Genomic DNA, 14,855 nt, shown 5'->3' with positions numbered 1-14,855 from the left:
TCCTTTTGCAGGGATCCCAGAAAGTTCCAGATACCTGTTTCAGGATGTTCCAGAGCGAAGCATCTCGTCAAATTATGATCCAGGTTGGCGAGAGGTATTCCTTCCGACCATTGCAACATTCTACCCCGAAGCATTTCATCACCTCATATTGCAGCGGCAAGGCATCAGACGGGACTTTACAGAAAAATCACTAAAGGATTTTCATGTTGATAAATAAAATTTTATGTTTCACATAATTGTATGTTCTTGTTGTTTCTTGTTTTTTAATTCTTCAAAACCTAAATTCAAGAGAAGTATCTATAAAAATGAAAAAAGAGTGAAATTTACCCTTTTTCCTATGCGTTTCGATTTGGAAAAAGGGTGAAATTTATCCGTTGGTTTGACGTACGAGGCCTGTACTCTTTAAAGAGTACAGGCCTTTTACTCTTTTTATGAGTTCACAGTTACTCTCAAAGAGAGTACTTTTCTACCCTTTAAAGAGTAGTTTGGTTTCGCAGTGTATTGCTGACTGCACCCCAAATTGGGTTTTTAAATTTTGAAAAATGTACTGATATTTTTATTTTATATGAAAGAGCAACTTTTTCTGAACCACTATGATTTTTTTCAGATTTTTAGAACATTATTTTGGTACTTAAAATCAATTTCAAAGAGATTTTTTGAAATCACCTTTTGACAGCTGGGCAACTGTTTGACAGCTCCACCCAGTACAAAATGCGACGAGGGGTGATTCGACAAAACGCTCCCATACAAACTTCAAACTGATTTTAAAGTAGGTTCCCGGGCACCAAAATTCATGAAAATTTGGGTTTCGGTTCAGTTTGGCATGTAGATTCAGAATATGGAATTATCTCAACACCGCTAAAGAAGCCAATTGGACTGACACAGGTCTTCGGTGCACTTCCTCTCCTCTCCTCTTCTTGGCGTAACGTCCTCACTGGGACAAAGCCTGCTTCTCAGCTTAGTGTTCTATGAGCACTTCCACAGTTATTAGGGTTCATTCACAAATGTCATAACGCTAAAATTGGTCGTTTTCAACACCCACCCACCCCTTCGTAACACTGTTTATATGGGGAAAATTTTATTTTGTTCGAGCTGTAACACCATGAAGGACACCCACCCACCCCCACCAGTGTTATGACATTTGTGAACAAGAACTTAACTGAGAGCTTCCTCTGCCAATGACCATTTTGCATGTGTAAATCGTGTGGCAGGCACGAAGATACTCTATGCCCAAGGAAGTCAAGGAAATTTCCTTTACGAATAGATCCTGGACCAACCGGGAATCGAACCCGTCACCCTCAGCATGGTCATGCTGAATACCCGTGCTTTTACCGCCTCGGCTATATGGGCCCTTGTAAATGGAGGAATAAGTGCACCGAAGACGTCGAGACCATCTGAAGCAAATGTGCACTTTTATCACAGACGAATTTATACAGACGTAAGAGCACAGACGAATTTATACAGACGTAAGAGTGCGGTACAAACCACTAAAAATTTTCGGTACCATGTTTTCTTCTTCTTTGTTGGGCAGAAGTTTAACGAGGGGGCTAGTTATTACCATTTTTCGGTTGTTTTTTACGCATCGGTTTACCCCTCCTGACAAAATTTTGACAGTTTCGCCCGTTTCGCCTGTTTGGCTCCGCCGACTCCGTCACCACCGCCGCGTCAAAAGTTTGTTGTTGTTGTGCTCCCATTTTAGCTTTTCGTAAGATTCGATTGCTGGAGTTTTTTGGTATTATTGCTCTTGTTTTCGTAAGTATTTTATACTTATCATCATTATTTCTACTATTAATTGTTGTTTTTATAATTCAGGTAATGCTAGCGTACAAAAGCGCCAGGTTAAGCGGTTCTGGAGTGCCAATAGCTCGCGTATTCACAGCAGACGTCGCAGCGTCAGTAAGTTCCAGCCGAAACCGTGCGGCATGCCACATCATCTCCACATCCCTGCCGTAGATTCGATCAAATCCTTGATCGTTGTTGCTCTCCCGGGTAACCGCAACACCTGACATGTGTGAGCCACACCACAGCAAGAACATTCTGCCAGGGAAGGCAAATTCTACGAGATCCGTGAGGATGCGGTCGCTATGAGGTCTGGAGAGGCACTTCGGAAATATCGTCGGGAACTTCGAAAAGGCCGACGTTGGGGTGGAGGAAACAAGAGAGAACACGTTAAAAATTCATAAATCACAGGTATGTCAATTGCCAAGCATGGTGAAGTTGATTTGATTTTGATTTTATTTAGGAAGCTTACGGAGATGCCTAGGCGACGGAAGAGCCGCACCTAGGATCGTCTGTGCAAAAAGCGAAACGATTTTGCCGTGAGGAAAAACAGCAAAGCGGGTAAACCAGGTGAACCATGATGGATCAGCACATGGGGAAAGGGGTGCCTAGGATACTTAGGTGGGTGGGGCGTTTCTGTGGTCTCTATAATCCATCCGAAAAGTCTCCAGGATTCTGAACAATACAACCGAAACATCTAAGGGTTCTACAATAGTGATCTGAATTTGTTGCTAATAAGTGTCACCATGTTCTCTCAGAATGCGACGCAGAACGCTTGAAACTTATGGAGTTACTCCAGTGGTCCTTGAATCAGCCTTCCACTAGATTTTTATTTGACTCAGAAGGTTCACCACTTCCTCCCAAATTGCATGGTGATGCAAGACATCATGCCCCACTCAAAGAAGCTGTGTTCTCATTTGGTTCACCAAGTCCTCCTAAAATGCATGGTGATGCAAGACATCATGCTCCACTCAAAGAAGCTTTGTTCTCATTTGGTTTACCAAGTCCTCCTAAAATGCATGGTGATGCAAGACATCATGATCCACTTAAAGAAGCTTTGTTCTCATTTGGTTCACCAAGTCCTCCTAAAATGCATGGTGATGCAAGACATCATGCTCCACTCAAAGAAGCTTTGTTTCAGCTAGGTTCACCAAGTACTCCTGAAATGCATGGTGATGCAAGACATCATGCTCCACTCAAAGAAGCTTTGTTCTAATTTGGTTCACCAAGTCCTCCTAAAATGCATGGTGATGCAAGACATCATGATTAAGTCAAAGAAGCTTTGCTCTCATTTGGTTCACCAAGTCCTCCTAAAATGCATGGTGATGCAAGACATCATGCTCCACTCAAAGAAGCTTTGTTCTAATTTGGTTCACCAAGTCCTCCTAAAATGCATGGTGATGCAAGACATCATGATTAAGTCAAAGAAGCTTTGCTCTCATTTGGTTCACCAAGTCCTCCTAAAATGCATGGTGATGCAAGACATCATGCTCCACTCAAAGAAGCTTTGTTCTAATTTGGTTCACCAAGTCCTCCTAAAATGCATGGTGATGCAAGACATCATGATTAAGTCAAAGAAGCTTTGCTCTCATTTGGTTCACCAAGTCCTCCTAAAATGCATGGTGATGCAAGACATCATGATTAAGTCAAAGAAGCTTTGCTCTCATTTGGTTCACCAAGTCCTCCTAAAATGCATGGTGATGCAAGACATCATGCTCCACTCAATGAAGCTTTGTTCTAGCTAGGTTCACCAAGTCCTCCTAAAATGCATGGTGATGCAAGACATCATGATTAAGTCAAAGAAGCTTTGCTCTCATTTGGTTCACCAAGTCCTCCTAAAATGCATGGTGATGCAAGACATCATGATCCACTCAATGAAGCTTTGTTCTAGTTAGGTTCAAGGATGGGAACACTCACTTGCAAAGAGTTACACTCACTTGCTGTTTTCTCAGCTCAGAAGCGTGCAATCAAGAAACGATGTATGGACGACTTTTGCGTTGTGGTTTTGTTTAAAACTTTTCCGAATAGAATAGGGGTCGCACACGCATACCGAAGTCGTGAGGGAGCTGCGAAGGCAACTCTCCACGAGCTGAATGTAAATTACACTCACCTCGTGGAGAGTCGCTTTCACAGCGCTGTCACGACTTTGGTATTCGTGTGCGACCCCTACTCTATTCGGCAAACTTTTAGACAAAACCACAATGCAAAAGTCGTCCATACATCGTTTCTTGATTGCACGCTTCTGAGCTGAGAAAATAACAAGTGAGTGTAACTCGTTGAAAGCGAGTGTTCCCATCCCTGGCTAGGTTCACCAAGTCCCCCTAAAATGCATGGTGATGCAAGATATCATGATCCACTTAAAGAAGCTTTGTTCTAATTTGGTTCACCAAGTCCTCCTGAAATGCATGGTGATGCAAGACATCCACGTTGGAAACAGTTTACTTCTGAAGCTTCATCAGGTCCTCCAGAATCGCATGGTGATGCAAGAACCTTAGTTTTCAAACAGTTCAATTCCAGAGTTGTTCCAATGGTCCAAGAAGATTGATTTTATCTAGGTTCACCAGGTCATCCCGAATTGCATGGTGAAGCAAGCAACTAACTTTTAAACAGTTCACTTCTGGGGCTGTTCCAGATGTCCCCGAAAATTTAATCAATCTAATAAGGTTCACCAGGTCCTCCAGATTTGCATGGTGATGCATGCAACTTACGTTGGAAACAGTTCACTTCCGGAGATGTTTCAGATGTCCCAGAAGTTTTTATCAATCAAGGTTCACCAGGTCCAAGAAGTATGCTTTTGAAACAGTTCACCTCTGGAGATGTCCCGAATTGCATTGCATGATGATGCAAGAAACTGCAGTTCAAGAAGTTCAGAAGGATTTGTTCTCTTATTTCACGCTGTTGCAAAAGTAAAGCCCACGCTTGTTCACTTGGTAAGGAAAGGGATCAAAAGTCAGAATTTATTCCACGTGGTATATGGACAACCGCTGAGTAGATCATACTTATTCATTGGGTACAGTAGCCTTTATTTCAAGCCAAGTAAAGTTTACAACATTAATCAAAAACACGAATCAAATAAATAATATCATAATTAGGGGAACTTTACGTATTTTCGGCAGTTTTGATCTCTTCGTTTTTTTTTAATTTGTTGAACTCCGAGTTGGCCTCAAACCCAATCAAGCTGAGTTATATGACCAAATTTCAGGCAATTTGGCAGGGGGAGCGGACCTGGTGTGATGGTTAGAACACTTGACTATCACGCCGAGGACCTGGGATCGAATCCCACTCCCGACAAACTCGCAAAATGTGAGTTCTTCCTTCGGAAGGGAAGTAAAGCGTGGGTCCCGAGATAAACTAGCCTAGGGCTAAAAATCTCGTTAATACAGATAGAAAAAAAAAAAAGGCAATTTGGCCTACAAAACCACCCCCACCAGGTTCAGTTCTTTGGGCGCATTGAACCGCTGCGCCGACGAGTAGATCTTGCTGATTTTGCACCAGCCACCGGATCCGGCTGCCGAAAGTCTTCCCAAAAATCCAGCTGCTTCTCGGCTCTCTTCAGATCGATCTGCACACTCCGCATGAAGAGCGATCCTTGTGGAATAAACCGCTAAGTTTGCGCCTAATTAAAACGCTCGAAGTCGTTTTCCAGCACAGGCGCCGTCGATCAGCTCCTGGATCGAGAAAAAACTTCCAGATCACCCAGGAGCATTGCATCGATGATGTGCAACGCGTGGACGATTTTCTGCTTTTCACCTGGATGTGGAAATAGAGCAATTTTATGGGAAAAGAATGTAAAATTCGTTTTCACAGATAAAGCCTGTATCCGCAATAATCGGGACACTGAAATATGGCTGTAACTCTGCAATAGATGCATTAAAATTGCTCAAATTTTGTCTGATAATATCTTAAGATGTATTCATTTCACCTGCAAAATTTTATGTGAATCAGTGAAGTACCTTTTGTTGTAGCAATGAAACAGTATAATGCGAGCAATTGAATTTTGTACAGCCCCTGGTTTAGCTTGTCAGCGCTGTAACTTTTGAATTTGATAAAGAAAATGACTGAAATTTTGAACACAAACCTCTCAATCTACTTTACTTACATGTTCCAGAGGTCCCAGAAGATTTGATTTATTGAGGTTCACCAGGTCCACCCGAACTGCATGGTTATGCAAGAAATTTAATTTTGAAACAGTTCGCTTCTGATGCTGTTCTAAAGGTCCCAGAAGATTGATTCTATCTAGGTTCACCAGGTCCACCCGAATTGCATGGTGATGCAAGAAACTTACTTTTGAAACAGTTCGCTTCTGGTGCTGTTTCAGAGGTCCCAGAAGATTTGATTTATTAAGGTTCACCAGGTCCTCCCGAATTGCATGGTGATGCAAGAAATTTAATTTTGAAACAGTTCGCTTCTGATGCTGTTTTAAAGGTCCCAGAAGATTGATTCTATCTAGGTTCACCAGGTCCACCCGAATTGCATGGTGATGCAAGAAACTTACTTTTAAAACAGTTCACTTCTGCCCGAATAAAAAATACAGTAGAAAACCCGAACGTTGTATTGTAACAGTACTATTTAAAACCATATTTTTCCAGTAGACATCACTGTAAAAATAAAAATACAAAAACAATAAAATGTAATGTAGACACCCATACAGTAAATTGTAAATAAGATTTTTACAATATACTATACGGGTTGTTAAGTATCGTAACAATATAAAAAAATATTTTTCTCCATATATATTTTTTTGCAAAACCATACATTATATTGTAAATGAATTGTTATAAATTCTGATAGGTGGGTTTTAATAAACCGTAGATTGTATGGTACACGTATGGATTCAAACAATAAAATGTACTGTTAATAAATTGTTTTTATTGTAATTTTACTACTGGTTATACATTTAATTAAAGGGTTTTGGAATGGTTCTCTTTTTTTATGTTGTATTGTTTTACATTACATAAACCATATAATGTCATATTATCTTGTCATTTTCCTCCTGTTAATGGCATCTTAGGCTTACTAGCATTATGAGAATGCGCTTTGGGAATTCTCCAGAGCGTTTTGGAAAACCCTTCATAAATTGGATTGGCCACGTCTAAGTCTGAGTCGAGGTCTGAGTAGTCTCTGATTGCATTAACAGTTGAAGCTTAGGCTCCCATTCCCCACCAGCCAAATAACCGGGTTTCGCAAACTAAGCATTATTTGTGGCAACACTTTGAGCGGCATGATGGAACTATGCCGAGCGTGCTAAGTATTATTAGACCACTAATGTAGTTGCATGAAGTGGGTGACGAGGTACATAAGTATCATTACAGCGTGCTTAACCGTTATTGCAATATTGAGGCTCCAGTTTGACCAAAGTTTGAAATACACGGGGAAATATATAACAACTCATTGGAAAACTGTCAAGTTCGATTTAAGTATAAGTTAGGTTAAAAAGCGAACCCACAAACGAACCTAAATTAGAATTTCTTTCAGTATTCAGTCCAGTCCATATGTTAAAGATGGCTCTACGTCAAAGATAAAGTTCGTCAATCGTATTCCTTTCAACGCACTTTACATACCTAGCCCACCATATCTCTTAGATCTGCAGTTCTGGTTTACTATTTATTTAAACATTTTATTGACTTTAAATTGATGTTTCAACTTATTCACTTTTTTTCTTTCCTTTCATTTGCATCAAAAAAGTCACAAACATCAACAAAACAAAGCACAGAAAAAATCTAAAACTGAATAAATAATTAAAAATGTACGGAAAAATAATGTTTCGGAAAAGTGAATGGTTCAAACGCAAGAAAAACAGTATAATAAATTGTTACATAAAAATCAAATGTAAATGTATAGTAGCTACAATGTGCGAAGCTTTTAGCGAACCATTTCATTACAATATACATTATTGTAGCTGGTACACTGTATGGTGCAGGAATGGTTCTCACCAAACACCCTATGGTTAGTTTTTATCCGGGTGGAGCTGCACCAAAGGTCCAAAAAGATTAGTTCTATCTAGGTTCTATCAGTCTTCCCGAATTGCATGGTGATGCAAAAAACTTACTTTTAAAACAGTTCACCTCTGAAGCTGTTCCAGAGGTTCTAGAAGATTTGATTTAATAAGGTTCACCAGGTCCTCCAGAATTGCATGGTGATGCAAGCAACTTACTTTTAAAACAGTTGATATTCAAAACGAGCTGCGTCACGTCGCTCCACTCATACAGCACAAAGCCTTTATTTAAAAGCAAAATTATCGAGAACACTTATCGAATAGCACACTCATAACACACATTGAAATTCAAGAAGTGCGTTTGCGTCCGAAACTACCTTACAATCTCATACAACTAGCGCCACTTCACTTCTTATCGGCGTATTTCCCAATATGTAAACTCAACGAAATTCTGCCGGAAGACCAGTTTTCGGTAATTTGGACACCTCGAACCACTGCGACGATGAGTAGATCTTGCTCCAGGCCCACAGAAGCCGGCTGCCGAGACCCTTGCCAAAATCCTGCTTCAGGTTGCTTCTCGGCAACCCTTGGAACCGGTCTGCACATTCAGCACAGAGAACGACCCTTGGAAAATGTAGAACCGCTTAGTTTCAATCTTGTCGGAACGCTCCAAGTCGCTTCCGAGCACTTTAGCGCCGTGGATCAGATCGTGGGTCGAGACATGCTGAAGAAGCCATCTAGTTCCATCGGAAGTAAAGTCTTGCACTGGAGCCGAACAGCGAATGCATTTTGATGGACCAGCGGTCGATTAATAGCTTTGGCGGACTTGCTGCAGAGGATGTTTCGTGGCAGCGCGTGGAAGATTTACTGTTTTCATTCTGGATGCGGAAACAGAGAAATTTTAGGGAAATATTTAATGTGAAATTCGTTTAGGAAGATACGGAGAAACAAGATATTAAAACTTGCCCTGAAACGATGACTTACCTTGGCTGATATTGTCCGTGCAGTTGAATCCCGGAATTTTCGACTAGCGAAGTTGAATTTATCTCCAAATCCGTGCGTCGGACCTAACTTCGGAAGTGGTGCGCTGTATAGCGGACCAGGTTTACTATACAGCGCACTACTTCCGAAGTTAGGTCCGACGCATGGATTTGGAGAAAAACCCAACTTCGCTAGTCGAGAACTCCGATTTTCAACTAAATTGAGAATATTTCCTCAACAATTTCTCCGAATGGAATTGTTCGCGGCGATAGCACCACCTAGAAGTTTGCGTCCAACCGAATTTGTCCCGATCGTGCCCGAAAACACTTTCACCCTGATGGGCCATTAAATCCACCAGCAAGAGGAACCAAACGTTTTTAATCAAGAACGACAATAGAGTTAATAATAGTTTATTACCTCTATTAGAACGACTCATTTAGCGGTTGCTTGACACGTAGCGCCGTTCCGGTCGTTCCAAACATTTAGATGCTGGTCTTGCTTTCAGCGGTGCATATTTCGTAAATCCATCCGCGAGACGCATTTGTGGTCGAACTTCCGCTGACGCCACAGCAATTCCTGATCCAGTCCGGTTTTCCGATTGATGAACGAAGCTTCCTCGAACGTTGTCGATTTGTCGATCAAGCCCTTTAGGTCAAGTTCTCACTTGGAATCGCGAAAAAGTTGAAAAAATCTGGGTCCTCTTCCATCGTCTGCTATCAAGTGTTGCTGGTGGGAGGTAGCAAAACGCGAGCAAAGTCAACAAACAAGTTTTTGACAAGTCGCATGACAGTTCGCTCAGTTTTCGCCCGTTCAAGGGGTTCACCAAAGCGCAATTACACAATACAAGAGGGGCTTGCGAAAGTAGGTGCGACCGAAAAAAACGATTACTGCTCCGTCTGTATCTTCGTTTGTGGTAAGAGTGCGGTACAAACCACTAAAAATTTTCGGTACCATGTTTTCTTCTTTTTCCTTATCCACAAGCTCACCGAGGGGGCTAGTTATTACCATTTTGCGGTTGTTTTTACGCATTGGTTTACCCCTCCCTCAAGATTTTGACAGTTTTTCGCCGGCTTTCGCCGCACAAAAACTTGTTTTGTTTTGTTTACGTATTCGACCCAAATCCATCGGCAAATTTGCGTCGTTTGCGTGGCTAGTGAAATTATTTGAAATTTAATTATACGAATTATTCGATGTTTTCTATTGTGAGTAATTAGCGCAGCAGCAAGAATGAAACCAGCTACGGCCAAGCTGCTGGATCTCAGAGCCGACGTTCTTCGCCAAGTCGTACACGAGCGACAAATGTTGGTGACACCGAATTTGTTTTGCATTGGTGGATCTGTACGATTCGCTAGATTCCGCCTGAGAACGAATCTTGGAAGAATATCTCGCAGTGTCCCTATCATGTTGCCAGTCGGTGGAATTGCTGAGATGATGCACGGGAGTTTCAGAGTACCGGATCTGGACGGGATGCAGCTGAAATTTGTCGCTGCCCAAGTAAGTAGCTATTTTAGCTCAAATCTACACCCACTTTTCATGCAATTTTTTGAAATTTCCGTTCGTTTTTTTTTCTGAATTTGTGTAGCCGGAACCTTGTCCAGCTGCCGGAAGCACCCCAGTTCATCCTCCTCGAATGACAGTTTCTTGGACAGCGAAGAAGAGGCACGGCGATGTGATATCAAAGAACCCAGCGATTGAAGCAGAAGATGGATGCTGCACGCGGGAAGCGACAACAAGTTTAAACTGTAAGCGGAAAACCGAGATAAACTGTAGGATCCAAAGTTGAAGATCCCCTCGTGCCGACAGTACAGTGGTGAAATAAAAAGGTGGTAAAATTGCGTAACTGGAGATGGATATCCTAGACGATGAGTGGAAGATTACCGAGCCGGAACGGCAGAACCGAAAATACAAGAGCTTGCTCCAGATTATAAAGAAGCGTGAGAAGGCCAGGAAGTGGACAGGATCCAGCTGTATCATATGTCGATGAACAGCAAAAACGAGGACAAGGAGTATGCGGTGGTGGAGGAAAGATTAATGCCATAGACTTAATATTGCTTTTTTCATTGAAAATTTTCCTTACCTCGCTGAGTTATATGACGTTTTCTCCCAGCGAAAGCTTACGCGATACAGCAAATCGTTAAATTTCACACTAACACAGCAAAACATTTGTCAACAATAACATAATACACATGCATTTTCAGCGAAATGCTCTATTTGCATGACAACAATTCACTCCCACAGCTAACGGATGACCGCCGTCAAATATCAGGATTGCCAACTGTCCGGCGCTTGCTGTCAAATCTCTTTGTCGCCGAATCTGGCGCTGGGTCTTCGGCGCGGAAACCCAAAGGTGGAAATAAAATTTTGGGGTTTGCGCGCAATAGTAATGCTCCCGAATGCAGAGCAGAATTGGGAAGACGAGCAGCTGGCCTCGACGATGTACAAACCAGGTATGTAGTTTCTAGTGTCGTGCTTCCTTCAAAGAGCAAATAGCTCACTGGAAGCATTAAACGTGTCCGTGTCTTTTTTTTTAAGAAACAAAACTTACTCATTCCATATCATATTCACAATGAATTTTGACAAAAATACACATACACCAGGTTGGTTAGAGATACGTCATGCCAGATACGTCGCTTTTGTATGGTGCCAGTTTGGTGTATCTGTTACTTTTGATTTTGGTTAGATACGTCGTTTGGTTTTCTCATATATCAAAACGGTGTATCTATCAGTAAAGTTGTAAACATCAAAATAGTTAGATACGTCGTTTAGAAAAATATGCTTAGTTAAACAAATTAAGCAATAAATCATCAAACAGTGATGTGGATTCTTGAATTTGCTTTATGAATCATGCATGCAGCAGTAAACCCGGATTTGTTTACATTCTCTAGTTACGTCGGATTGAAAAGTTATGCTTGATTTATTCCATTAATTTTCACCACGTTCTCCGAAATTGCATGGTGATGCGAGAGGTTTCTTTAACACGGATCACATGTGACAATAATATTATATCATAGGTCGAAGAAAACCTAACTTGGTCAAATTAGGTTTTCCACATGCCATAAAAATTCAGCGCAGTGGCTTAATTTCCCCAACAGCGGGGAGGAAAAAAACGTTCACGAAATCAGATCTTCAAGCCATCGATAGAGTTATACTGATCATGCTGCTGCGTAGTAGGTACATCGGACATTTGTCGAAGTCATTGAGGTATGTACCTGAACAATATAATTGGTGAGAATATTACAAACTGAGGACGTATTAAGCCCAGTCAGCCTGAATGGGCAAAGTGGATTGGTTAGTGTGTGGGAATGCCATTGGAGGTTTGCATTATCCGAGGCTTCCGAAATCCAACAGGGCGCGTCCCCAGATTGCGGATAGGGAGAAAAAGGAGATTCTCGCATTTGTACTGCAATCAGCCAATGTGATATTATCTCCCATGGTGTTGTAGTGTAATAAATGATCTCATTCTAATAGGATAGCCATACAGCAAAGCTTTTAAGTACATAGGAAAATGTAAATTGTACATGATGAAATGTTACATTTACATAGTATGTATGACATACCCCCCTAGTAGGGGTACTACAAGACCACGCGGCCACTGAAACGAAGGTGCAAAATAGAATCATTAGAATCATGGTGTTACACGCTATATGGATTCCTAAGAAAGGTTTTATAATGCTGTGGTGCTAACAGCGCCAAGTACTACATATTGTGGTTCTGAAAAACGGTTCGGATAATGATGATTTCGAGGCAATGCGAAACTTTAATATGAAGTCATTATCTCGACCATAATGAAATTTAATAAACTTTTCATATTGTAACCTTGTAGCTCAGGGATTAGGGGATCAACAGGGTCGTCTATAGAGGATGACTTGGAACTTTCATGTCTCTACTGTTCTGAAGGCAGTCTATCAACAGTAACATTGAACATTCGAAACACATATGAACACCATATAAAATCTGAGACCGACCAACAACATTCACAAACGTTCTATATAAATATGCTAACTGGAATTAGACCAGATTATCAGACCAGCGAGGGATGGAAACTCCTTTTGAGTTCTGAACCATTCAAAAAGGGTCAAAAATGGTAAAATCGCTAGAACCAGGGCTGTGTCCTTAATAAAGTGGCTACTTTGAGGCTGTTGGATGAACAGTGAGCGCCCCTTATAAACTGGCAGCACTGCCATGTTGAACATTGTACAAGTGTATGTTGTTTGTTTTTATGTTATCCCTTTTTAGTCAATAAGTAAACGTTGCGTGAGAAACATTAAATATACGATAGTCCTTAGCAAAACCGCGCGTAGTCTTTCTTTTGCGGTCGGGTAATCGTTCTTCATTTCGGAGGTCGGCCAACAGAGGCTAGTTACAATTTACATAATTTATTTGGTGACGCCACACTTAGAGCACCGCCACGGGAGTCCTCATCGCTATCCCTATTATACCACTTCTTTTCGGGTGCTATTTTAGGATAGCACCCCACCTTCCCACCAGTGGCTTCTATTTTGGGATTAGGGACTTCAAAAACATATTGATTTTCCACCGTGCGTTGCTAAAAGCGGTCCTTACTTTTTATTGGACGTAGTACAAATTAAAACAAATTAAATATGTCCAAACTTTTGATGAATCCTGCATAAAGTGACAAAGGCATAAAGGGTCACAGACAAGCACACGTAACACTTCTAACATTTCGTCACAAACAAGCAGACGTCTCCGGTCTCCCTCTAGTCATCTCTTATCGTTTTATTTTTTAAAGAATATTTAAACCTAATATTCTGTAGTTTGCAAATTGTTCGCAGACGGCGCTCACATAATTTTTGCTGCCGCTTGACGTTCGCTCACTACCGGCACCTACTGAGCGTTTTGTGAAATAGCGTGTTTGGCATTGGGGATTATGTTCACATGACGATGATTTTAATAGCAATTTCTTTCAAGTGTTACGTTTGCTATTCAAAATCATAGTCGCGGAAACATATTCACCCAATCTAGAAGGACTGAGTTTGGCCAATAGAGTGGCCAATCATAAACTAGGTGACAATTGTGAGCGCATGTAAAATTTGAACAAAAACGCTGCGAACGCCACAGATGGGCAATTGGCCAACTATTAAATTTTTAAATAAACGTGAATCGGTGTACGTGGGAATTATTAGTGCTGCGTCTGTTTGTTTGTGATAGGGTTCTGGAAAACATCTAGTCACGTAAGACAAAGTACATCAATATTCACCTCTTGCTCTATTTATCCACTGCTGTTCATTTTCCACACCACTACTCAGCTCACTTCACCGCAAAATGTAAATAAAGAAAGTGACGTCACACAAACCATCGGAATAGCAACTCAGTGCAAGATTTGAGTGGGTCCCCAAATGTGGAAACCCATCGCTAATCCCATGTCGCGTCCTTATTTTTCATTCCCGTTTAGATACCACCGGTGTGAACATGGGTCCCTATTCAGGGCCCGGAAATAGGGATAGGGACCCAGATAGGGACGCCCGTGGCGATGCTCTAAAGGGATCGCAATGGCGACCGATCGTAGTTACGCTTGACCGGGGAGATCGCAATGGCCGTTGGTTCGGTAAACCTCACTTGTAGAAGGGGGGGGGGGGGGGGGGGGGGGGGTCACGGTGTTCGTCTTCCGAGACCGCCACGAAGCACAGTGGTGCGTTGCTGAACAAAAGCCAGACAAACCCTCTTACCTAAAACCCTCAAAAACATATGAAAATCATGAAATCTATCGCAAGTTTTCGCAAAATAAATCATACACCAATCGAAAGCACTGGTCTTAGGCTTACAAAATCGGTGCACGAATCCAATTGATCCCCTGCCCAAATGCTCTTACACACTATATTTAATCCTAGTAGGATGTTGGAGTCCATATAACCCAGACAGCCTCGCTGAACGTATCGTCTCTTTTCTAATAACTAATAAGCCAGGAGGGCTCACCGAAATAATTACAGAGTTTCAAAAGTTGTTACAGGGTTTTGGGGTTTGTTTTGCTGTATGTTGCTGTCAGGACTGTTGGCCCGAGGGCCTTGCTGGCTCAGCTGCCCTGACTGGGTGTCCGTGGCGGAGGGGTTTTCTTCTTCCTCATATCCGACCGGGTTGGTCGCAGGGGTGCGGTGGTTGGGTGGCTGAGTGGCTTGGGGTGGGGCTTACTACTCGGGTCCCG

General features: G+C 41.8%; 1 protein-coding gene and 1 long non-coding RNA gene across 3 annotated transcripts; both read left to right on the top strand.

Annotated features, from left to right (window-relative positions):
* The first annotated feature begins 1,461 nt into the window (after positions 1-1,461).
* LOC115265704 (uncharacterized) lies at positions 1,462-3,035 on the top strand. The gene is made up of 3 exons (XR_003896835.2): positions 1,462-1,752; positions 1,813-2,190; positions 2,243-3,035. It is a non-coding gene; the product is annotated as an uncharacterized LOC115265704 (long non-coding RNA).
* A 6,725-nt stretch (positions 3,036-9,760) lies between these two features.
* LOC109401906 (uncharacterized) lies at positions 9,761-11,100 on the top strand. 2 transcript variants are annotated; one of them, XM_062849087.1, is made up of 3 exons: positions 9,761-9,996; positions 10,048-10,189; positions 10,278-11,100. In XM_062849087.1, the coding sequence occupies exons 1-3, from the start codon at positions 9,923-9,925 to the stop codon at positions 10,476-10,478; spliced, it is 417 nt and encodes a 138-aa protein (XP_062705071.1). In that variant the 5' UTR covers positions 9,761-9,922; the 3' UTR covers positions 10,479-11,100. The 2 variants fall into 2 exon arrangements, with proteins under 2 accessions (XP_062705071.1, XP_029725620.1); XM_029869760.2 differs by having other exon boundaries at positions 9,786-10,189; positions 10,278-11,098.
* Positions 11,101-14,855: the final 3,755 nt, after the last annotated feature.

Source organism: Aedes albopictus, chromosome 2 (genome assembly GCF_035046485.1).
Source record: "Aedes albopictus strain Foshan chromosome 2, AalbF5, whole genome shotgun sequence".
NCBI classification, from domain to species: domain Eukaryota; kingdom Metazoa; phylum Arthropoda; class Insecta; order Diptera; family Culicidae; genus Aedes; species Aedes albopictus.
The sequence above is the reverse complement of the archived record's forward strand: the minus strand, read 5'-3'. Positions and strand labels throughout refer to the sequence as shown.